General features: G+C 61.0%; 1 protein-coding gene across 2 annotated transcripts; it reads left to right on the top strand.

Moving 5' to 3' along the window:
* Positions 1 to 735: 735 nt before the first annotated feature.
* HNF1B (HNF1 homeobox B) lies at positions 736 to 24,126 on the top strand (the record flags this gene model as incomplete). 2 transcript variants are annotated; one of them, XM_082493021.1, is made up of 9 exons in its annotated part: positions 736 to 1,073; positions 6,707 to 6,906; positions 8,345 to 8,531; positions 9,139 to 9,380; positions 16,937 to 17,100; positions 20,132 to 20,264; positions 20,401 to 20,592; positions 21,333 to 21,451; positions 24,106 to 24,126. In XM_082493021.1, the coding sequence occupies 9 exons, from the start codon at positions 736 to 738 to the stop codon at positions 24,124 to 24,126; spliced, it is 1,596 nt and encodes a 531-aa protein (XP_082349147.1). The 2 variants fall into 2 exon arrangements, with proteins under 2 accessions (XP_082349147.1, XP_082349146.1); XM_082493020.1 differs by having other exon boundaries at positions 8,267 to 8,531.
* Positions 24,127 to 24,571: the final 445 nt, after the last annotated feature.

Raw genomic sequence — 24,571 nt, 5'->3', positions numbered from 1 at the left:
CGGAGCCTCGCAGCCTGTACCCGCTCTGTGCCGGGGTTCGGGCAGCGGGACCCCACACGATGGGGGATGTGGGGGGAGAACCCCCCCCTGCGAGGCCTGGGGGGAGCTTTCTCAGCTTGGCCCCCTTTCAGCGCAGGGCACAGCCCCCGAGGGAGCCGACCCCACTGCGGGGTTGCCGCCCGGCTTGGGGGGGAGGGGGGGATGCGCAGGCAGCGGGGTGCCCGGAGCCGTCGGGGCGGTGCAGCACGGGGGATGCCGGCGGTGCTGGCCGGGGGAGCGCCTCCCCATCCCGGGGCTGCGGGTGGCACCGGGCGGTGGCCGCGCACCGAGCCCCCCGACGGCAGCCGGGGCTCCGGCCATTGGGGCCGCCGTCCCGTCCTGTCCCGTCCCGTCCCGTCCCGTCCCGTCCCGTCCCGTCCCGTCCCGCCTCGCCGCTGCCCCCGCCGCTCCTCCCGCTCCTCCGGGGCCTCCCGGCGACCGCGGGCAAAGTCCGTCCCAGCTCGACCGATAAGGGCCGGACCGGGGCGGGGGCGCGGGGGCCCGGGCGGCGGCCGGAGGAGAGGCCTGCCGGCGCTGATTTGCATAAGGTATATTGCCTAATGGAGGCGGTCATGGCTTGGTAGAGGGCGGCCCGCGCCCCGCAGCAGCCCGCCGGCCGGGGCGGAGCGGCAGCGGCCGGAGGGAGGGCGGGAGGCGCGGGGCGAGCGGCGGGGCGCGCCGCCGGCGCCCGGGAGGATGGTGTCCCAGCTGAGCGCCCTGCAACGGGAGCTGCTGGGCGCCCTGCTCAGCTCCGGAGCCACCAAAGAAGGCTTGATCCGAGCCCTGGAGGACATGGTGCCCGCCGCCGGTTTCGGCGTCAAGCTGGAGAGCCTGCCGCTCTCCCCCGGCGGGCCGCCCGACGGCAAGGCCGCCTTCCCGCCGCTGGCCAACGGGCACGGCAAGGGCAAGCTGTCCGGCGACGAGGGCTCGGAGGACGGCGACGACTTCGACACGCCGCAGATCCTCCGCGAGCTGCAGGCGCTCAACACGGAGGAGGCCGTGGAGCAGCGGGCCGAGGTGGACAGGATGATCAGGTACCGGCGGGCACCGGCAGCGGCAGCGGGGCGGGACCGGGATGGGGACGGGGACGGGGCGCACCCCACAGCGCACCGGGGTCCGTCCGCAGGCGCTCGGTCCGACGGCCCCGGCCCCAAGCGCCCTGCCCGGCGGTCGTTCCCGGTGTGTCCTACCCGGTGGCGGGTCCCGGTGCGCCCTCTCGCCCCGTGATCAATCCCGGTGCTCCGTGCCCGGTGTGTCCTACCCGGTGGCGGGTCCCGGAGCTCCCTGCCCACCCCGCGGTGGGTCCCGGTGCTCCGTGCCCGGTGTGTCCTACCCGATGGCGGGTCCCGGTGCGCCCTGCCAGCCCCGTGGTTAATCCCGGTGCTCCCTGCCCGGTGTGCGCTGCCCGGTGGCGGGTCCCCGCTGCTCCCTGCCTGCCCCGCCGTTAGTGCCGGTGGCGGGTACCGGTGCGCCCCGTCCGGGAGAGGGGTCGGGGCCGGGGCCGGGCAGGTCGGAGCCCGCCGGCCGCGTCCTCCCGCCCCGTCGGGTGCCGCCCGCCCGCCCGGCGCGGCGGGGCCGGGGGTACCGGGGCCGTGACGGCTCGGACCGGCCGCCGGCTCCGTCCCTCCGCCCTCCCTCCGCGCCGGGAGATAAAACATAAACTGCAACACGTGGAGCCCGGGGTGTTATTAATTTATTTCTATAAATCATCAACAGAAAGATACACAAAGGGACGCGATTAGGGCCAGCGGAGCGGCGGGTTATTCATTGCCGAGGTTGTAAAGCCGCCGGGGAGGGGGGGAAAGGAGGAAACCCCCAAAAGGCGGCGGGTTGGGCTCCCGCCCGTCCCGGGGATGCGGCTCCGCGCCGTACCGAGCCGAGCCGGGCCGGTCCCGGCCGTGCCGCGCCGCGCCGCTGGCAGCGGGGCCGCCGTCGGGGCGCGGCGGAGCAGCCCCGGGCTCCGCGGGCACCGCCTGCTCCCCCCCCTCCCTTCGGCACCGGCTTCCCCCTGTGTCCCGGGGCAGCCGCCGCTCCTGCCGCAGCCGGGGGCGCCGGGGCGATCGGGGGTCCCCCGACAGGGCCCCCCGGGGCCGGTGTAAGCGGGTGGGGAACCCCACGGGAACGTCCCTGCGTGTAGCGGGGGCACCTCTATGTGTGTCCCCCCCCTCCCCGGCCATGCACTGCAATTTTCATACCTGTCTGGACGCCCCAGCGGCACCCTGAGTGCGGCACTGATCCTGCCCGCTGGGCTCAGCCCCCGGTGCTGCCCGTACCCTCTGCCAGCCGCGGCTCTTACCCCCTAACAGCCCCGGTGCCTCGGCGGCGGCGTGCCAAAGCCCGGCTGGGGATGGGGACACCGCCATGGTCGGTGCGGTTGGCTCCAGACCTGCCCCAGTACCGGCAGGGCAGACGGTGCCATTTGGGAACGGGGCTGGGTGGTGGCACCTCTGCCAAAGGGCTCGGCTGGGACACACCGGGTGCTAAAGAGGCTCCGTGCGAGGGAGCAACCATTGCAGGCCGCTTCCGCTGGGTTTCCACCGTAGAATCGTGCCCTGCACCTCTGGGTGCTCCTGCCCGTCCCCAGTCCCCCCCTCTTGCTGGCTGCCTCCGTCCCCGGGGGCGCCCGGGGTGGCAGTGGGGGTGCAGGGGGGGCTCAGCCCCGGGATCGCTGCGCTCCCACAGGTGTTTCTGCGCGGAGTTTGCCTTTGGTGCAAACAAGAGCAGGCACATGTCCCCGAGGAGCCTTTGCAAAGAGCTCGTGTTTGCTCTGAGAGGCCTTTGTACTTGGAGAGGGAGCCAGGTAGGGGAGTTGGGAACCATTTATTGCACCCGCGCACGGGGGCGAAACCCCCTCCGCTCCCGCTCCCCCGGCGTCGGCGGCCCGAGCCCTGGACCGGCTGGGACGCGGGCTATTCCCACGTCCCTGGGGGTCCTCAGCCCCGCCGCTATTTTTGGGACCGTGGTGCACAGGCGCCGGTAGGAATCGCCCATCGCTGTGCCGTGGTCCCGAACGGTTCGCCCTGGCCGCGGCCCCTCGGCAAGCAGCGCCTTCCCTTGGGCCCCTTCACGGCGCCCAAAGGGCTTCAGCTGCTGCGGGTGGGAGAGGAGAGGGTGCTGCGCGGCGGGCAGGGTGGCCCCCACGCCGGCGCGGCGGTTTCCCGCAGAGCCCAGCCAAAGGGGTGCCGGCGGCACGCAGAGCCCCGCCGCGGGGCGAGACGCCCCGTGGCTCCCTCCCTGCCCCGTCCCGCTCGCCGGGGCTCGCCCAGACCCCGCTGGGGCCAATAATATATTTATTTGCACCCAGGTCCCATGGGCCTGGGGACTGGGGGAACGCCACCCGGCCGGAGATGCCCCAAAGCCGCTCCGAAAGGTGTGGGGAGCGGCGGGCGCAGCACAGCTCCCCGCTCCGATTCCCTGCGTGCACGGGGAGATGCAGATTAGATAGACCGTTTCTGTAGGGAGACGGGTTTATAATCCATCCGTATAAATTCTTGGCATATTTCTCCGAGGATGTGGAGTGTATTTACCTGTTTTTAAGGTTGACAAAAGGGGGTGAGAGGGTCCGGGAATCCCTGGGGAGAGGGACGGGCTTTGCCCCCCACCTGCGCGTGAGGCTGAGGGTGGGAAATGCCTCTTTCTCCATCGGCGTTGGTGGCCGGGCTTCCTCGGGGTTAATTTTGTGCAAGAAAAAAACACCTTTCCTTGATTTCGGAGGAGAAAGACCGCGGAGCCAGGGCTATAAAATGGTTTTCCGGTATTACAAAGCACTCCTGGGTTGGGTTGGGTTTGTTTTTTTTTTGTGTGTGTGTAAAGTCCTGGTGAAGATTGGACAATTAATATTTTTTTTTTTTTCACTTTGGTGACAGAACCAAAAAAAATGGGCTTGTGTTGAATCAAAAGGTTTTCCTCTCTGGCTTTTTAGGTTAACCAAAAAAGAAAAAAAAAAAAAAAAAAGGCCAAACAAACACTCAAAGTTTCATTTTGGGTCAAGTCCAAGCATTTTGTTTAACATGAAACAAAATGTTTGGGTTTGGTTTCAGGTTGTTTAACCCTTTTGAATACGGTCAAGTTGATTTGTAAAGAAAAATCACTGCTGAGAAATTAAGAGCCGAATAATTGTTTTGAAAGTGTAAGTGCGAACCGCGCTGGAAATAGCAAGGCGAAGCCTTTCTTAAAATAATAAAACGGAGGGAAACTCAGGGACTTTTTTTCCTCGTTCTCACAGATTTTTTTCTCCAGCCAAAATGCTGCCAAATTTTATTTAAATTCAGAAATCACGCCTGTAACCCCCGAGTCGCTTGCGTGACTATTTACACGCGTGCTCTGGTGCGCTGCCTCGTGCTGTAGCCCTGGGAAGACGATGCCCTTGGCTTAGTTGTGAACCAAACCGCTATTACAAACTGTAACGAGCTCTCTTCCATTAACTTATTATTAACCAGTAATTAGTAGGATCGGTTAGGTGACACGAACCGCTGGTGGCAAACGTCGGTGTGAGCCCCTTGGCTCGGGCACGGCGCGAGGCACGGCGGGCTTTGCCCCGCTTGGCCGGGAAGGAGCGCGCGGAGGAGAGCTGCGGTGGAAGGACATTTTCTTCGCAACCTTCTCGTTGGCTCCCGCCTTCTCCTGGGGCAGCACGAAGACCCGAGAGCTCCCAAACCCCCTTTGCCGCGGCCGTCCCCGCCGGCTCCCGGTGCCGACCGGCGGCCAGCGGTGCCGACCGGCCGAGCGGTGCCACGCGTGGCTGCTGAGCTCATGGCCCGGCCGCGCAGTGCCACGCGTTTTGGGGACAGAAGGGAGCTTTTCTCTTTGCACCGTGCTTAACCGGGTCGGGGGGTCCGGGCTGGTGGGAACAGTGGAGTCGGCGTGTCCGTGTGCCCGTGCGTACGTACGGCTCCGCAGGCGTGCGGTGCCATGTGACCGTCGCCGTGTAGAGGACACCATCTCCACGGTGGGGTTCCCCTGCCCGGAGGATGCGGGATTGGGCACAGGGACGACGTCTCTAGGAGGGCTCCGTGCCCTCCTTCCCGGGGCGTGACAAAGCCCCCGCTGCCGTCAGCGGGACGGTGCCGCTCGGGGATTTTTGCTTCGGATCCAAACGGCTTTGTTTTCACACTGCATTCAGGACAAAAAGTAAGAAATGTACTTGTTGGGTTGTTGTTTTTTTGGTTTTTTTTTTGTTTTTTTTTGTTTTTTTTTTTTTCCCTGTGACAGGTTGAAGGATCCAAAATAAGTAATGAATCGGGAAAGCAGTGGGACGGTTATGCCAAGCGCAAGCGTTTGAGTATCGCATTATTTGAGTGCATGACTGTGACCAGGTTCAGGCTCCACACCGATTTTTCAGCCTTAAAGCACTTCCTTTTAGTCCAGCATCCTCCTGGCTAAGCCCAGGGGTCTTGAATGCAGCGAAGGTGCGTTGGCCTGTGCCTCCGCTCTTGCGTTCTGCTTTTGTTAGAGCTAAAGAACGCAGACAGCCTTTGGATTTCTGGCTGTAATTTTATTTATTCCCGAGATTGGTGTCAGCTACCCCCAAGGACAGCAAATTAATGTGGATTTAGGAAAGGCTCATTTTAGCTTGCAGGAGCCAAATTCCAGTGTTTTTAAAAATATTCAAGAATGTCATAAAATTATTGGAGGGGCGGTTGGTTTTGGTTTTCCACTGGGGGAGTTGCCTGGGTTTGTGTGCCTGGTTTGACCTTCGCTTCTCAGCCTTCTGCCTGTGGCCCGCGTGTGTGCTCTGCTGTTGCGAGAGTGTGGAAATAGGGTCTCTTTTAAATGAATATTGAGATTTTTAGATAATTACCCCATCCGGCACTGGAAGGGAGAGGATAAAGCAGCAAGCGCGGTGGGTGGGGTTTGGTGGCCATGCGGGGGTCCCCGCTAGCCGGCTGCAAACCCGGGGGCACGGGGCGCAGTGCGGGTACCGCACGCGGGAGCGGGGCAGGAAAAGCATCCTCGGCACCTCCAGAGGAGAGTTTTCTCTTTCTTTGGAGAAATATCCATATGGTCTTCCCATATCCATACATATGAGTGCGTGTGTGTATCCCATTGTGTGTATGTGTATCCCATTGTGTGTATGTGTATCCCGTTGGGTGTGTGTATCTTCAAAGGGAGAAATTGCAGTGAACCTAATAGCTGCAGCGGTTAATGGATGAGCTGCATACAGAACAGAATAAAATGGAATAGAATGGAATAGAATGGAGTAGAATAGAATAGAGGTAGAATAGAATAGAATAGAATAGAATAGAATAGAATAGAATAGAATAGAATAGAATAGAATAGAATAGAATAGAATAGAATAGAATAGAATAAATTTCACCTTGAAGCATCTGGAGGTGCTTTACCAGCATTAACGAGATCTGTACGTGATCAGGACACCGGGATCCTTTTTACTTCGTCCCTGGGAGAACAGCTTGGTGGCCATCCCCAGGGTGGCCGTGGCACCCCGTGAGCCCCCATGGCGCCAGCCCCCGCCTCCCGGGGGGCAGGACGGGGCTGTTTTGGGGGGCTGGGATGGCAGTCGGGGAAGGATGTATGCTCACGGGATCTTGTGCCCTTCTGAAACAGGTTTCAGAATAATAATAACGGGTTTCCATCATGGGAAGGAGCAAATACTGGGGGTGCTTTTCCCCCACTGGGAGAGGTTAACCCTTCGTTTCCCTCCCCGCAGCGAGGACCCGTGGCGGGCGGCGAAGATGATCAAGGGGTACATGCAGCAGCACAACATCCCGCAGCGGGAGGTGGTGGACGTCACCGGCCTCAACCAGTCGCACCTCTCCCAACACCTCAACAAGGGCACCCCCATGAAGACGCAGAAGAGAGCCGCCCTCTACACGTGGTACGTCCGCAAGCAGCGGGAGATCCTCCGGCGTAAGTACCCGCACCAGCGCTCGCCCTCGGGGGCTGTGGGGGGGAGAGGGGGTCCCCGCGTCCCCGTCCTGCCTGTGGGTACCTGGCGTGTCCGGAGCTGGGCGAGGAGCAGCCCCCTGCCCTCTTCCCTGGCTTTGCCCCTGGACCTAGGCCGCCCCAAAATATTTTTACACGTAAAATGAATTTATGGCACGGGAAAAATGGGCAGGAGCCCTTCTTGGTCACGGTAACACTGTGTGAGTTCCCCCAAGCCCATCCACGCAGCTGAGTTTCTGTCTATTTGTATTCGTTAGAGCTGGGAAAGGAATTAATGATTACACACAATTAGATGCCTTTCCCACCTCCGGCCCCTTTTCCTCTCTGTTTCTCAAGACTGCTCATTTTCCACAACCGCTTGCAAAAAATGTAGAGAGAGAGAAAAGAAAAAAACGTAAATTGCTCCTGTCTGTAGCGCGGTCTCGGGCAGGCTGTGCTATTTAAAATGCAGGTGATTTTGGCCAAGTGCACCTTTTGTGCACCTCTCCCACCGCCCCCTGCCCCGGGTTAGTCCCGTATCGCTGGAAGCAGCCCCGTTTTCGGCCGAGCTGCAGGCTGGGGCACTGACACCCCCCTTTTAAGGGCTCTGCCTCCCTCCTCCTAAAGGATGGAATATCCAGTGGATGGGAAGTGCAGAATAGGTTTTAGCACCAAATATCGTTGCTTTGAAAACACGCCTTGAGACGTCAGAGCAAACAGAGCCCGCGCCAGCCTTGCCCCGCGTTTCCCCCCTCGTCACAGGGGGAAAAGCCATTATAAAAAGAGGGAGAATTCCCCTGCAAAACTGAGAATAATAAACCCCTTCCATTAATCTCCCTTTACCGCTGCGGCGACGTGTGCCGGCTCTGAGGCGGGCTGCCGGGGAAGGTCACCTCTGGTCCCTGCCCACCTGCCCGGCGCGGGGACGGCGTCCCACCGCGCTGGCACGGCAGCGGGAGCCGGAGGGGAGCTGCGGGCGAGCAGAGAGAGGCAGCCTCTCGGGGGGCTTTGCAGTGGTCCCGCCTGGCTCCTAGCTTGCAAAAATCCTCCCGAAACAAGTGCGCGCCGGCAGAGACCCAGTCCATGAATATGCATGCCCTGAGCGTGCCTCCCCATTAAACACTCTGCACTGGGGTGGTGATAACCCCCGCGCTGGCGTGCGGGGCTGGCCCCTTCCCTGGGGTGGGTGGCAGGGAGCACCCGCCTTGCTCCGAAACGCACTGGGACGGTGGGCTCAGGGTGCTGCGGGAGGGGGACACGGGGCGGGGGGGGGCCACCTCCGCGCGGGACGGTGACTCCGAGCAGCGGCTATAGGCCAGCTCACGTCTGCTCCTTTCTCTTTCAGAGTTCAACCAGGCAGTCCAGGGTTGTGGAAATATGACAGACAAAAGCAGTCAGGATCAGCTGCTGTTTCTCTTTCCAGAGTTCAATCAGCAGAACCAGGGGGCTGCCCAGCTCGACGACGCCTGCTCCGAAACCCCCAGCAAGAAGATGCGTCGCAATCGGTTCAAGTGGGGGCCGGCCTCCCAGCAAATCTTGTACCAAGCCTACGACCGCCAAAAGAACCCCAGCAAGGAGGAGCGTGAGGCTCTGGTGGAGGAATGCAACAGGTAAAGGCTGCCCCACGCCGCCCGCCGCCTCCTCGCCCGCCCCGCAGCCTTTCTGCCAAAAACTGCACGCAATGCCAGGCTCTTGTCTTGCAGTCCTGGCCACCGGCTCGTGGCACGGCTTTGCTGAGCTGCCTGGCCTCTTTTTGCCTTGTTTTCCCCATGTGGGTGATGTCCGGGGCTGAGCGAGCTCCATGATGGGGCAGGGATGCTGCGGGGATGCTGCAGGGATGCCACAGGGATGCTGCAGGATGCTATGGGGATGCTGTAGGAATGCTGCAGGGATACCATGGGGATGCCGCAGGGATGCCATGGGGATGCCGCAGGGATGCCATGGGGATGCCGCAGGGATGCCACGGGGATGCTGTAGGGATGCTGCAGGGATGCTGTGGGGATGCTGCAGGACTGCCATGGGGATGCTGCAGTGTTACAGCAATGTTGGAGGGACTTTTACAGCATGGATATAGTTGGAAAGAGCAGGTGGGCTTTTAGGAAGGGCTTCAATGTCCCCAAATTCGCTTGTGCTCCTGAGGCCCCCTGCCCGGTGATGCTGTCAGAGGCCCCCCCCCCAGCAGCACCCTTGTTCCAACGTGTCCCCTTGCACGCGCAGGGCCGAGTGTCTGCAGCGAGGGGTGTCTCCCTCCAAGGCGCACGGGCTCGGCTCCAACCTGGTGACGGAGGTCCGCGTCTACAACTGGTTCGCCAACCGGCGGAAGGAGGAGGCTTTCCGCCAGAAGCTAGCCATGGACGCCTACAGCTCGGGCCAGCCCCCGCACAGCATGAACCTGCTGCTGTCCCACGGCTCCCCCCACCACAACCAGCCCAGCGCCTCGCCTCCCAGCAAAATGCCAGGTAAGCCCTCGCCGAGGGCGCTCGGGCGATGACGATGGAGCAGTTGCAGCGCTGCCTCCCGTTCCTGCTGGGGATGGGGTGCCAAGCCCTCGGGGCCGTGCGTGGGTTGCTGTGACAGGGAGGAAGATGCTCGCCCTGGTCCCCGCTGCATCCTCGACGAGTGATGGTGGTGCGGAGAGGAGCAAGCGCTGTCGCTGTGGCGTTAGGGCCGAGCGAGCCACGTGGCGGGGGCTGGATTTCCGTCCTGCCGAGGCTAAATTGGCGTTTGCTTGGTTGGTTTAATTCACCGGAGTCCCTGTGTGGGCTGGGCTGGGCAGGGGAGCTGGGCTGCTCTGCGCCTGACGTACGGATGCTGGGAACGCAGGATGCAGCCCACTGGGGAGCACTGGTTTTGGAGGAGGGGGTGCACAAGTGATGCTGCAAAGCCCATAGGAAGACGTGGCAGCGCATCCTGGTCTCGCTGCAGGGCTGGAGCTGGCCTGGGCTGAGTGTGTGGTGCTGCACCGTCCCCATGCCGGAGCAGAAGGAGGTGGACGAAGAAAGCTGCTCGGGGGGTGCAGGGCTCACCCCAGCCTCAGCCTCTCCACACCACGGTCCGGCCCTGTTGTTCATAGTGAGGAGCTGACTGGGGAGATCAGACCCGCGGAAAACTCCTTGGGGGATTTAAGCAGGAGATAACGCCTCCAGGGAGGGGGCTGCGTGCCCGGGGAGGCTAATCAGGGCGGGTGGGGGCAGCGCGGCATGGGGCGAGAGGCATTGTTGGGAGAACAATCCCCATTGTCCCTCTCCCTGCCCTCTGCAGCCAACGCATCAGCCCCCGGCTGCGCCCCAGCTGCCCCGTGTCCCCCCTTTGGCCGCGGCACCGGCACCGGCACAGCCCGGCCGAGGAGGCTAAAACCAGCCTCCTCTTGGAAATGACCCTGCCCGGCTCGTTACACACACCCAGCTCGTTACAAAGGCAAATTAAAAGAAACCCGTGTGGCAGAGAGTCCCTGTGGGAAGGGCAAGGTGCCTGGGGAGAGGAGGCTGAGAGTTGGGGACGGTGCCAGTCTGTGGCTGGACACCGGCCCTTGGCTTTTAGCAAGCGAGAGCAGCCCCCAGAGTGGTACCCGAGGGATGCGCCAGCTCCAGGTGGGTGTGCGGCATCCGACCCAGCTCCCGCTCGTGGGAGGGACAAGGCAGCATCCGACCCGCTGCCGGGTACCGCTCTCCCCGTTGGGCCGGCCGGCGGTGACCAAAATGTGACCCTGCCCCAGGAATGCCCCGCACAATGGCAGGGACGGGGAGGACGTTTGCCCTCCTGTCACTGGCTGATTGCTTACAAGGTGCCCTACAAGCACATTGTCAGCAAAATCAGCTGTTTTCAGTGTCGGCCGGCGGGCTTTACAATACCCCACCAGCATGCAGCCCCGCGTTGTCATGGCGTTGTCCCCCCTGTGCATGCTTAATTGACAATTAAGCTGGGGCTTTGAACGAACCCCGCTGCCTTTGATGTGCCCCCGTCCTGCCAGCGCGCATGCAGGCACCCCGCGAGAGCCTTTGTTTTCTTCTATTAGGGGACGGCAATTACTGTAACCACGGGCATTTATCTGGGGGCTGGAGGGCCGTTAAGCCCCAGCCTTTATTTTCCCGTCGGAGCAGTGGCCAGCAGGAGCCGGCCGCGGCTATAGGGCTGATGACAGCCCATTCGGAGGGGCTTTTGAGCAGGGCAGGAGTGATGGCCACAGCGGCAGCAAAGGGCCCCTCCGGAGGGGTCACGAGGGCTCGGCCGCGGGAATTTGTTGGTGGCCAACTCTCCTATCCATCGGCCTTGCCGAGGAGGAGGAGATTGGAACAGCGAGGGCCACCGTGGGGTTTTAGGGCTGGTTTGGGGGCGATGGGCAGGGACGGAGCTCAGCCGTGATTGCTTTGGGGTCACTTGGACTGAGCCGGGTGCAGCAGGCTTGCAGCTCCCAAAATGTCGCTGGGTCCATCGCTGTCCTTCTCTGAGAGACGTCTGGGGACCCGCCGCCTCGGCGGGGCTGAGGGCAGCGCTGGCGGCTGACCGCTGCCTGGCTGACCCCACGCGGGGCCGGCCATGCTGGGATTTGAACTGCCCTTGCACCGCGTGCGGCGGCGTCTGGAGCGCTCAATGCCTTAACAGCTTAATGACGGCGCTGGGACGCTGCCCGCGTCCTTACCCCCGCACGGCCCCATCCCCCCCCCGTGACGTCCCCCCGGCAGGAAACCATGGGGGCTGGCGGCATGGGGCAGCTGCAAAATCGCTCCCGTGCCCGCAGACAAAGAGGGATCGCCTGCTCCTCGGGACGTCAATGGGGTCTTGCGAAAGGGCGTAATGACGGCCAGGCAGGGATAAGAGCTGTAAAAGTCAAACATCCTCCCGGCCTCTTCTTGGGGACCCATCTGTCAAGCTTCAAGCCGTAGTTTTTAACTATTTGGAGGTAAATACTTAAAGCCTATCTATCTCGGAGGCTTCTCTCAGACTCTGGACTTTTCCCTTCCTATGGGGCATTATCAGCGATCTTGGTTCCCTGTTTGATTTGAAGGTCACTCGGGGCTTTATCTCGGTGCCATGCCGTAGACTCTGGCTTATGCCATTTTTATCTTCAAGAGCCCTGAAGACAATCAGTGCATTGATGAGATTAGGTGACGCACCGCCCCGCTCACCAGCCGCCCCCCCGCCTCCCGCCCTGCATACAAAGGGCCGACCGGCGCCCGTCGGACCCCGCAAAGCCCCGTCCCCACGGCCGGGGGTCGCAGCATCACCTCCAGCCTGTCCTGGGCTGTCCTGCACCAAAAGGGGGTCGAGGCATCCATCCATCCATCCACCCACCTACCCATCCATCCATCCATCCATCCATCCATCCATCCATCCATCCATCCAGCAGTTCCTAGGCTGAAGGAGCAGGGAAATATCAGAGCAATCACGTATATGCACACTTATTTATATGAATGTACATTATTTGTATATATTTTTAGATATCTCTATAGGTGTAGACAACAAACAAAAATAACTCGGTGTCACCCCTGAGAGCCTTCCTAAAACCAAAGGGCAATTTAAGTGTTTTAACTTTTTCTTGAAGAGCCTGCCAATAAACCCTTGGTCCAGAGGTTCATCTGGCTCCTACACGTTGTTCCTCGGGGTATGTGCCGGTTCTGATTGCGGACCCGGTGCCAGCGGTTGTAATATTTTACTGTTGGGCGCATTGTGGGGCTCGGTAGGTACAGTGCGCTGTTAGGAGCTTTTCCCGGTTTTATGGGGGGTAATTAGAACTTTATGACAGCAGCAAAATGGGAGGGTCCAGTCCCCATAAACAGGTTTATAATGGATATAAACTATGCACCTCTGTAACTTAGCAAAATTAACACTTTAGGGACAATTTGAGTGGCAGCCCAAAAATCAGAGCTGCCCTCGGCGCTGCCTGCACCTGCGTTTGGGAGGGTGAAACGGTCCCGTCACCGACCCGATGTCAATAGGTGCAGCATCGCTGAGTCCAGCGTGACCCCAAAAATGACGCTTTGCCTTTCTCGCCCCGCTGCCGGGCTCCCGGTCCACGCTGGCGGCTGCATCCCTGCGGGTCGGGCAGAGCCGGGACTGAATCCCTGCCGCCACCCCCGTCATCGGTGACCAGGCATAGTGCGACCGGGGCTGTTTTGGTGTTGGGCATCGCTGGCGATTTGCAGGACGTTTGCGAAGCTCCGGGCAAAAGTGCAGCCTGGTGTCAGGGCGAGTGGCCGGAGGAGGTGGAGATGTGCCATGCGATGGCGGCAGGGGCTCCTCATTTAAAAGTACAGTGAGGTGTTTTGTTTTTTTTTTTAAAGTACAATTTAATCATATCAATATGACTTAAAGCAGGTGAGAACCAAGCTGCTTCATTGCTTTTGCCTGCCAAAGACACAAGATTGGTGTGTACCTCGAAAACGGCACAAGCCTGTGATGAAAACAGCAAAGTTATCGATCGCTGCCATAACCCCCTCCATTGCTCTCCCCACCCCAAAAGTGGGGTTGAGGGAAAGGGTCTGGCACCGCTGAGGAGCCGGAGGGTTCTGGGCCCGGCTGCAGTAAGCCGTGGGCGCACGGGACCCCCTGTGCCCCTGGGGGCTGTCACAGCCCCGTCCCCGTCGGCTGAAACACAGGGTTAAGGCTGCGGGAGCCGGAGCCCGCGGCTTGTCTGGAGGCATGGGAAAGCAGTAAAACATTTCACGGGCAGTGCAGCTCAGGGGCTGCACAATAGCCGAGTCCCATAAACAGACTTTTATATTATGGCTGTAGCTCCAGTAAAAAAAAATAAAAAAAAAGTGCCTTAAGGAGGGCAGCTCCGCGGCCGGGCCCGTTCCCGGTGATCCCCATCCAGGCTCCTCTCTCGGGCGGCTGCAGGGAGAGGCCGAGGAGGAATAAATCTCTTTGCGCGGGAGCTGTTTCCAGCTGCGGCGGCGCAGGAGAGCGGCGGCAGAACAGTCGTGTCGGGCTTCAACGGCCGTCTGAGCCCCTGCTCGTAAAGCCCGGACCACAGAGCCCCCCGCTCGCTCCGGGAGGAAACCTTCATGTCCCGGTGCAAACCACCGCCGGAGCCGTCCCCGGGGCGGCGGGGTCCTGTGGGGGGTGCCGTGGTGGGGCTGAGTGGTCGTGGTGCCGGGGGACGGCTGGTTCCCGCGGTTTGGCACCCCCTGTGATGGCCGCGGAGGGTTTGCCGGGGAAGCCTGGGCACGGGTTACCTGCCCTGCGGCAGCACGCCGCGTCCTGGCGTTGCGCACAACGGGGTCCTGCTGCCGTCACAGATAAAGCCCCAAAGCAGGAAAGCGGTGGCCAGCAAGGTGGCTGGCGAGGAGTAACGTGCATTTGGGGGCAGCCTGGAAGGAAGCCTGGAGGTGGCTGTCCCCTGGGTGGATGGTTTAGGCTAGGCTGGGCTGGAGCTCGCCGTGGTCGCTGGGGACGGGGAAGGCGGAGGAAAGGTACCCGCCGGCATCGGGGAGCATTCTGTTATAGCAGTGACAACAGCAATAACGCCTTGTGCGGGTTTCCCAATATTAACTATCTAATCTGCCCAAATCCAAGCCAACCGTGAGGGCATATAATTAACAATAATACCCGTCCCACTCTAGGAATGGGAAAAACCCAACCCAGGATAGTTGGTGGCTCCCTAAAGGGCTGCAAGGTAGTCGTGGCAGAAGGCTTTTACCCTGCCCGGCAGGGTTTCGGGGCAGACCCATGTTTTGGGGCAGACCCTGGTGCCCATGGGCTTTGGGGACGCAGGAGCCCCCCGCCAGCGCAGCCCCACGGGAGCGGGGTCCTCGGGGGGGGGGGCGGACAGTGGCACCGCTGCCACCTCCCCCGGAGCCTGACCTCCCACTCCTCGGGAGAGTTAATCTTCATCAAGACTCGGAGTCTTCAGCGGTTTTATCTAGAGACCTAAAATCTCGGTCACCAGCCTATCTGAAAATCTCAGCATTGGTTATTGTTTCTCAAACAATTAAAGTCTTGTCCTTGGGATTGCAGGGAAAAGCTTGAAAATCAGCTTTTAACCTCTCATACGTTTCAAAGACAGCTTCGTGACTCTGGGTATCTTGACTCATGGGTTACAAGCATCCTCAGCTGAGTATGGCATGATTTGGGGTTTAAAATGGATTTATTTTTTTTTCTTACGGAAAGCTTCACCGAACCCAAAAGAGAGCGAAGATCGAGCAGGAACTCTGATTTTCTTTCCAATAGGAGCTGCCTGTGCTCCTTGTCTATCTTTTAAGATCGTGCTCAGAAGAAAGGGCTTTATTTTATCTCCCCTCCCATTGTTTAACCAGCGCTGCAGGATCTCAGAGCGGCAGCGGCTGAAGCACACTCTGCACGAGGCCGGGACCGCGGGGAAGAATGTGTGTGACAGTGCCCCGGTTGAGTAATGTTTACCCTGTTCACGGCAGGGACGTCCACTCGGACCGGCAAATATCCACCTGCCAGAGGACATTCTTTTATTATCAGGGATAAAAGGGGTTTGCTGGGAAATGATCAGGAACCAGACATCGCGGGGAGATTCCTATCTGTGGGACGTGTTTAACCAGCTGATGGGGAAAATTCGGAGGCAACTAAAGCGTGACTTTGCTGTGGTTTTGGTGGAAGGCGCAGGTAGCCGTTTGCGCTTTGGCAGATGCTTTTGGAGCTCGTGGAAAGCTCCGGGATTCCAGTTATCTTTTCGTTCCTTTTCCTTGATCCAGAGACTTTTAGGGCGGCCCTTAGAGCATCCTTCGCCGAGCCAGCCTGCATCACCTCTTCCCCTCAGGCACCCGGGAGAGGGACATCCCAAAATCCCAGGAAGAAGATCCTTTACCTGGGCAGGTTTTGTAGCTGGGGGTGTCCGTGCTGTGCCGGGACAGCCGAGAAGCCGCCAGCAGCCTCTGCTGATGGTCGTTTTGGGGACCCGTCCCCAACGGCGCTGTGCAGTGGCCGGGGATCACAGGCGGACAATGCTCCTGGTGGTCTCCGTTGGGAGGGTGGGCTTCGCCGCCGTGGTTTTTCCCAGGAGAGCCGTCTGTCCATCCGTCCATCCATCCACCGCTCCGATCCCAGAGCGGTTCAGTGAACCCAGCCGGGAGCACGGTGCCGAACTCCTCGTAATAAATGGCTTTTTGCCGTAGTCGTCAAGGCAGCCTCGTAAAAGACGCTTTTGTTTCCCATGGGTTTTCCTCGGTTAATTATTTGTGATCTGTAGATGCCTTTCCATGACACATGGCTGATCATATGGTTATCAGTGCAGGGTGTTTTAGCCAAATTAAATATATTTATATTGAAGACCTGTGCTCCAGCCAGATTTCCCTCCTCAGCGGCGGTGGGCTGTGGTCCGATTTGGAGGTCTGTGTGTGTCTGGTCCCTCCGTCTTCCTGCAGTAATCTGTTAATCATACACTTGTCGAGAGGGGGGTCGAGAGGGAAATGGGAATCGGAAGGGCCCGAGGAACACGCGAGAGCCGCCGCTGTTGGGGGCCGGGCAGCGCTGGGGTGGCGGGGGGCCGCGCGGAGCCGGGCGAGCCTCGCGGAGGGAAGAGCTGGAGGACGCAGAGTCGCTGCCCCGCGGCTCAGGACCCTCAGGCCGGTGTCCGAGAGCTGCAGGGACGCTGCAGGAATTGGCACGACGGGTGCAAACGCTGCAAATCAAAGCACGAGGGGTGCAGATGGGTGTCCAGGCTGTCGGCGCGGGTTGGGCTCCTGTGGGAGCAGCTCTTTCCGCCCCACAGCGCCGGGGGGCCGCGGCCCCGCCGGGCGCTCAGCATCCCTCACCATAAACTCCGTGCCACAGTTTGGGAAGATGGGCTTGGGGAGACGCTGGGAAGCGGCACTGGAGGAAGGGGCATTTTGTCCGGTGCTGCCCCTGCGGTTTATCGTTCAAGGGTGTCATTTAAGAGCTTTGCACCTCTGTCTGCATCCTCGTGCCGCGCACCCCGGGGGAGCCGGGGAAGGGGGGGTGGGGGGGGTTCCCCTTTGCAGGGCCACTTTCAGAGGGGGTTGGCATGGTCAGGGCACCCTCGCCGGGGTTCCCATGGGCGATGCCAACCCCTGGCGGTGTTTTGCAGGGGTCCGGTACAGCCAGGCGGCGAGCGGCGAGGCGGCATCCTCCGGGGCCATCAGCCACCACAGCGGCGGTGCCATGGTCACCACCAGCCAGGCGGTCCTGCAGCAGGTCTCCCCGGCCGGCTTGGACCCGGGCCACGGTTTGCTCTCGCCCGACGGTAAAATGGTGAGTACACCTGGCCTATTGTGGCGGCGGCGCTGATAAGATAAGAGGGCCCAGCGGGCAAAGCAAACACGCTTTCCCCGGGTTTCACACGCGGCCCGCGCCGAACAATGGGGCATTGTGGGGCCGGGGCCGCGGCGCGGGCGCGCGACCGTCCCCGCCACCCGCCTCAAAGGCGGCGCTCGGCCCCCACGCTCCCCGGCGGGCAACGGCGTGTTTTCTGAGCGCGGCCCATAAATCTGACAGAGCCTCTCTCGGGTTTCTATCGATCGCATGCCTGGCGCATTGAACGCGCGCTGGGTGGATCTCTGTTTGTTTTCTCCTGCCAATGACATGGCTATTGATAAAATGCTCATTCGTTATTTTTTTCCCTACGCCCTCCCAAGTTCGGGGTTTTGCTGGGGAAGCGCTTTCCTTGCAAGATGGGACCTTCTTGTCCCGTTGGCATCACCCAGAGCGTCTAACCCGCCAGTGCCAGCTCCGGCCCCGGAGCTGCTGCACCTCCCCATCCCCTTCCCCGCGTGCTCGGGGCTCTGCCGTAAGGGCTTCGCTGGGCAGAGCTGCACACTCCAGGCGGCAGGCAGCAGAGAAGGGACATCGGCATCATGCCTGACACCTCCCCGTGCCGGGTGCTGCAAAAAAGTAGCTGTAAATTTAGGGCTGGGCTAGTTTTCCAGTGCCCGGGCGCTCGGGCTGCTCCTTTCTGCGGGTGCGTGGCCCTATGGGGGTGTGCGGGAAGGAGCGGGGCGAGGAGGGGGCACGCTGGGCACGGGGCAGGACGGGATGGGAAAGCAACAGCCCGTCGCCGGGACAGGCTGGCGGAGGTTTGTGTGCAGCCGCCGCTCTTCCGGGAGGAGGTTGGGGTTTTTTTTCTGCTGAAAGCGAAAGTCAAACATGGCACTGGGCGGCGGGGCCAAACCCGCTCTTCCCTGGTTTTCACTTCCATTTTCGGAGGGTTGGCCCTCCCGGGCCACGGCGTCAGTCTCCTCGCAGAGCTGGGTGGCTGCGGAGGGGCTCAGCATCCCCTCCCTCAGCTATGGCACCCTTTAATTTTGCTTTTCCTCCTGCCCCGCTCTGGCTCTGGCCAGTGAGGGTCTCTGCGCAGCCCCTCGGGCTGGGACGCCGACCCTGCAACGCCATGCGTCCCCCGCCAAGCTGGGGGGGGGGATATCGCAGAGCAAAACCCCAGTACTCCCAGCACGCTCCCTCTGCCCCGAACGCGCCCCAGGGGTGTGTTGAGCCTTCTAACCCTGAGCCTCAGTCATAAAATGAGTCAGGAATAAAGGCGGCAGCAGCACGCACCGAGTGCCCCGGGGCGGGGGTCCACGAGGACCAAGCGATGCGGAGCTCGGTGGCGGCGGCCGCCAGCACCCCCCTCGCCAGCTCCTTTTGCAGGGGCCATGTCTGGGGGGGGGGGGGGGGTCGGATTTGCCACAGCGCAGGGAGGGACCCTCGGACGGGGCAGAGGGAGCTCGCCGCGGCCGGGCAGCACGGGGCAAAGCCGTGTGGAAACGCAGCGGGTTAAAACGGGGAAAAACAGCCCGTTGAAGCGCAGTAGGCAGAGGCGTGCAGCGGCAAAAGCCCTGCTGAACTGTTCCCCGCTGCACAGCGCCGTCAGGGACCGCTCGGGTCCCCAGCAGCATGTGGCTCTGCCAGCTTATCTCTGATCTTTAAGCAGGGCTAGCTGGTGCTTGCAAGTGATTTAATAAAAATATGCTGTAGGCTGTGGTTTCTAGTAAGTAAACATGTGCTTTTACTACCCCACATGAAACCAAAAGCTGCCAAGGAAGTTGCTGCATCTGAAGGCAATCGATTTTTTCAGGGAGGAGTGTTCCTGAGGCTGCAGAAAGCTGTGGCCGTTCACTCTTTCATGCGCCAGTGTTGCCCACAACCCGGGTAGTGCCAGAGGGTCTCCCCCAAGGGTCCGGGGTCTGGAGGGTCTTTTCCAGTCATGCCATCTCCAGAAGGTGATTTTGGGTGCAGTGCCTTGGGTCTAACCCCTCCTCCCCGTGAAAGGAGCCCGGGCTGCAGGCGAGCAGCGCGCGCTTGCCGTGAGCTGTTTGACTTGTGCAGCCAAGTGTGGTGTAACCTGGCCTTGAAGAGACTTTGAAAGTGGAAAATACCGGATCAGGAAATATGAGTCACTCCTGGGCTTTGGAATTTATTGATGGATTTGTTTCAATTGCAACGGAGCTATCTCCAACTCACATGTGCAAAACAAACAAAGCGCTCGGACCGGTGTCCAGAAATGTCACATGAAGAGCCGCAAGGATGGCTCCGAGTTGGGATCGAGGTTGCTCAGTGCAACAGGTATAATTAGAGGGATTAGGAGAATGGGCAGCAATTAAAGAAATCAGGCACTTAGCCCCCTGATTGTCCTGGGGACCCACTCCAGTCCTCTTGTCACACTCCGAGCGCCTTTGTGTGTCTGATCCCTAAACACCGACCTGAAATCCCGGGAACTGGCTCTGGCCAAGCGTGCCCACCCTGTCTCACCAGTATCCTGCCCGTCTGCAAAAGCGGATGACTAGGATCATCTCTGCGAGGTCCTTTCGATCCGCTTTGTCTTTTTTCTTTACCTTCCCAAGTTTGTATTTCCCACTTTCCCCTACAACCGTGACAGTGAGAAGTTAATAAGTGTTGAGAGTCCTCAGCTGTCCCCGAGGGCAGGAGCTTGGACTTGGGGCACAAAGTGGCAAAGGCTCAGGATGCGCCATGTCCCGGTGCTGTGCTCCGGTGGAGCTGGAAGCCGGTGCCAGCAAAGTCCTTCACTGCTGCTGCTGCTTCGCTATTTATTAACACGCCGTTCAGGCGTGCCAGCCGGGGTCTGCAGCCCCGGGGCGGTGGGGGCTGTGTGTGCACTGAGCTGAAGGTGCCCCAGCGAGGCTGCAGCCCCCTCACCTCTTGGGAAGGATTTTTCCTGATCCCTCCCCTGCAATCTCCCTGCCGAAGCGGGCAGGCGGCCGGGGAGGGGGCCGGGAGCAGCCCTTGGCTGTGTCTCTGATGGTGGCTGTCCTGCCTCGCTCCTTGGCAGATCTCCGTTTCGGGGGGCGGGCTGCCCCCGGTGAGCACCCTGACCAACATCCACAGCTTGTCCCACCACAACCCGCAGCAGTCCCAGAACCTCATCATGACGCCGCTCTCGGGAGTCATGGCCATCGCACAGAGTAAGCGTTGCGCGCCCCGAGCTCACCTCCGCGCCCCGCGTGGACCCCCCTCGCCGCCATCTGCGAGCAGGAGGGGGGCACCCTGCCCGCTCACACCGGCGCTGACCTCCCCGTTCTGCTCTCTCCCTCTTTCCAGGTCTGAACACCTCGCAGGCGCAGAGCGTACCTGTTATCAACAGCGTTGCCGGCAGCTTGGCAGCTCTACAGCCGGTCCAGTTCTCCCAGCAGCTCCACAGCCCGCACCAGCAGCCGCTGATGCAGCAGTCACCCAGCCATATGACGCAGCAGCCTTTTATGGCCACCGTGACTCAGCTGCAGAACTCGCACAGTAAGGGTCTGGCCGGTGGCAGCGAAGGGAAGGGCCCAGAAAATGAGTTTGGGTGGAAAATAAGCTTTTGCTCTCTTCCTGCTCTCCCCTCCCCAAGCTCGCACCCTTGGCTCGTGCCTTTCTCCCACGGGTACCAGCCGGCGCGGGGCTGCGAGCGGGATGCACAGCGGTGCGGGGTGGCCGCATCCCACCCCATCCTCTCCTTCCTCTGTGCTGCGCTGCTGCCCGCTGCGCTGCTGCCCCGCGGCAGGGCCGCAGCCCCCACCGGCGTTTTGTACAAAACTTTTATTTTTTCCTTCCGTGTTCTTATCACTAAAACACACGCTTTGGGGAAGGAGGTGGCCGGGCCTATTGCGCTCCCTGCAAAGCAAACACTTCCCCGCGCTGCCCCGAAGGGATCTGGATTCGGCCCTCGGGCTCATCCGTCATCTCGGCCCCGTCCCCGCTCCAGCACCGTGCTTGGCTGCGGAGGGGTTGCAGACCTCCGGCGTCTGGTCCAGCCGCAGCCCTTCAATCCCCACTGGTTTCCCTGGGCGAGCGGGTAACTGGGAAAGCGGCACCTTAGAGGCCGGTGGTCATTTCTTTCTGTGGCTTATTTTATCCCATTCCTGTCTCCGTGATGCTCGTTCCCACGCAGCACCCCTGCGACCTGCCGTACCGCAGCGCTCGGCGGCTCTGCCCCGGCGCGAGCGCTGTGGTGGCTTTTCCGTGACGGCTGCTTGTCTCCCTCCTTTCCGCAGTGTACACGCACAAACAGGAGCCTCCCCAGTATTCCCACACCTCCCGCTTCCCCTCGGCGATGGTGGTGACGGATACCAGCAGCATCAGCACGCTGACCAATATGTCTTCCAGTAAGCAGGTAATGGCCAGGCAGAGGTGGCCGAGGGTGCGCAGGGGTGGGTGTGCGGGGGTGGAGCGGGGCTGTTTCTCCCCTGGAGGTGGGGCTGGAGGAGGCTGTAGCAAAGACCCCTTGGTGCACCCATGGGGGCAGCTGAGGATGAGCCTCAGGGCGCCGAGAACCCCGTCCCAGCCTCTTCACGGGCACCGAAAATCCTGCTTGCGGATGGCAGGCGTGATGGGGATTTGGGTGATGGTCTGGCTGTGCTGGATGACTTGTGTAACGTCCGGTGGTACCAGCCAGGTCATGCTCATCCCCGGGATGACTTCGTCAGAGTGGGAGCATCCTACTGGGGTTCAAATTGGGCCGAGAAGGTCAGGACCAAGCAGGCTCCGCTGCCGTTGTGTCCAGGGTGAATCAACACGGGTTGGAGTCGAGCGGAGGAGCCGGGCTCCGATGCGCCCCGACTTCCCCCAGCCCGTAAACCATTATCACGTGCCCGGTGCCGGCGCAGGTGTGAGGCAGGACTTATCCTGGTTCAAATCAGGTGTGCGAGGCCTTACTCAGACAATAGTCCCTTTCTAAAAGCCAGCTCTGGGGACTGTGGGAAATATGTGGCCCTTATTGATTCCTAGATAAATAAGAGAGAGCCTTGAACTTGCATTCAGATAAACTTTCTTACCCAGGTTTGACAGGGGAGAGGAAAAAAATGTCTGCAATGACCACAGAGTAAATACGGTGTGGGATTGCTGTGAGACCCCCCCGGGGATGCCCGGCGGGGGGCAAAGGAAGGGGCCGGGGCTGCAAAGGGGAGAAGTCGGGCGAGGGTCTGCCCGGGGGGGGGTGGGGGGGGGTTGGGGTGCCCGGGAAGGGGTGATGAACACCAGCGGGTGGGGCTCCTGCTCTTTGTAGTGCTGGGGGTGACCATTTATCTGCGCCTGCGCATCTCGGTCCGGGAGGCGGTCAGGCACGGCCGCGCTCCTCGGGAGCACCATTTCCTCCGCGCGGCTTTATCAGCCCATCTGGTGTGCGCTCAGCCCGAACTCCCCCTGATTAATCGTCCTCTCCCGCCACGGGCTGCCTTTGATGCCGGGCTGGCCGAACGGAGCCCTGGGCACGCAGGAAATGTCCCTGGCAGGGAGATAGCACCCGGCCATCCCCGCTGCTCCGCCGGCCGCTGCGATCAGCCTACCTTGACGCAGCGCTGCCCCCGGGGTGCCGGGGGCTCCCTCGGTTTGCCCCCTCCATCACGCTTTTGCACTTTAATTAAAGCAGGAGGAGGCCTCACGGCTCAGAAGGGGGGAGCACCCACCCTGTTAGCCCCCTCCCTGTACACGATAAACGGGCGCGGGCTGGTCCTGCAAGCACCAGAGGCAGGATCTGGCCCCTGTCCCCCTGCACGGAGCGGGAGCGGGCACAGGGGTGGTGTCGTCCCCCCCCAGCACAGCCCTTTCCCTACCAGCCATTTGATATTCAAGCTAAAGCTGCAAAAATTTATCCCTGAACATTGATTTTGTTAGTTGTTTTTTTTTTTTTTCTTTAGTGGATGCCCTTTTCATTAGCAAGGGGTGAATGAAGTGCTACAGAGGTGGCATGGGGGAGCCCTCGTAAATGCTGCTCACCCCCCAAATGGCTCAATTGCCCCAAATATTTATGCACAGCCCATACGGAACACCAAGCCTGGGGGGCTGCGGTGCTACTCCCCTGCAACCCCCGTCTTGCAGAGGAGAGGCATCCTCCTGCAAAGCGAAGCTGCTGCCCTTCCCCGGCGGCTCTTCTGCACCCTGTGGCCCCCACGCCGGACCCCGCAAACCCGCTCCGTGGCGGAGCCCGGCTGCTCCCAGTCCTGCCGGTGGGGACGGAGGATGGAGGGATGCCCTCAGCCCCCCCCCAGCTGTCCCCTCGCAGCCCAGCGCTGCGGATCGCTTATCAGATGTTGTTGTTTAGACCTGGAAGGGGCAAATACCTCCCGGTTCCTTTGACAACGCTTGAGGCCGAGCCACCATTTTTATTACGTTAGCAAACACCTGATAGCCACGGCCCGTCCCTAATGACATGTCACGGGAGGCTCCTGGCGTCTCCTTATCTCCGCGTTACGATGTTTGCTGTGTGCTCCAGCCCACAAGGTCACCCGCGACTCCTGGCCCCCCACCCCACCGGTGACCGGGGGGGACCCTGGGTGGGGGACCCACTCCAAGCGATGGAGAAGGGGCCGCTGCGGTGGGATGGATGCGGCGGCGGGGGCTGCTCAGCTCAGTCCCCGCAGGTGACAGCAGCGCTGGGGGACAGCGATGAGCGTGGCCACCGGCCCCACTCCCTGGCTGCTCTTGGCAGCACTGCTGGGCTGCGCGGCACAATCTCTGCAACACAATCTCTGCGCACAAACAGGCCCTATTATTATTATTATTATTATTATTATTATTATTATTATTATTATTATTATTATTATTGGGGGGGGGGCACTATCTGGCTCTGAAAGTCTTTTCCCACCGCCTCCCCCTCGGGGATGCTGGGGAGGGCTCGGGGCCAAGCGGGGTTTGTGCGGCACCACCAAGGTCCCCGGGTGGTGCGGGAGGTGATGCCTCCGCGTGCTTTGCAATGCCGCCGGAGAGCCCCCCGCGGTGCTGCCTTCGCCTCCTGCCTGCCGGTCACTGTGCTGCTCTCTCCCTCCCCAGTGTCCCCTGCAAGCCTGGTGATGCTCCACACCTCGCTGCTTTTGCACATAGCAACGGGATCTTATTTTCCACAACATCCCGCCGGTGACCCGCGCGCCGAGCCCGGGGAATCGCCAGAGCGAAGCCCAGCGCCGCAGCGAAGGAGCCCAGCAACCCGAAATGGAGCCGGAGGCTCGAGACTCCCCGTCGCCCTTCTGTGCCTCGCCGGGGGATGAGCCCGGATCCGCGGGGTGCCCACCCGGGACCGTGCCTCTCCTTTCTCTCCACGCAGTATTTCCAAGACATGTCTTGGGGATTTTTTTTTTTCTTAAGTATTTGCCTTCCAAGAGGCTGTTGGCTCTCCCGAGGAACTAGGAACAAGCTGTACTGGGGACTGGCAGAAGGGGAAGATGGATAATATTTAAGTTATACTCCTCCACCCGACGGACTGAGGGACTTGGGTCTGTTACTTGGCGTTTGGACGGAG

Source organism: Vanellus vanellus (genome assembly GCF_965231255.1).
Source record: "Vanellus vanellus genome assembly, chromosome: 19".
NCBI classification, from domain to species: domain Eukaryota; kingdom Metazoa; phylum Chordata; class Aves; order Charadriiformes; family Charadriidae; genus Vanellus; species Vanellus vanellus.
The sequence above is the reverse complement of the archived record's forward strand: the minus strand, read 5'-3'. Positions and strand labels throughout refer to the sequence as shown.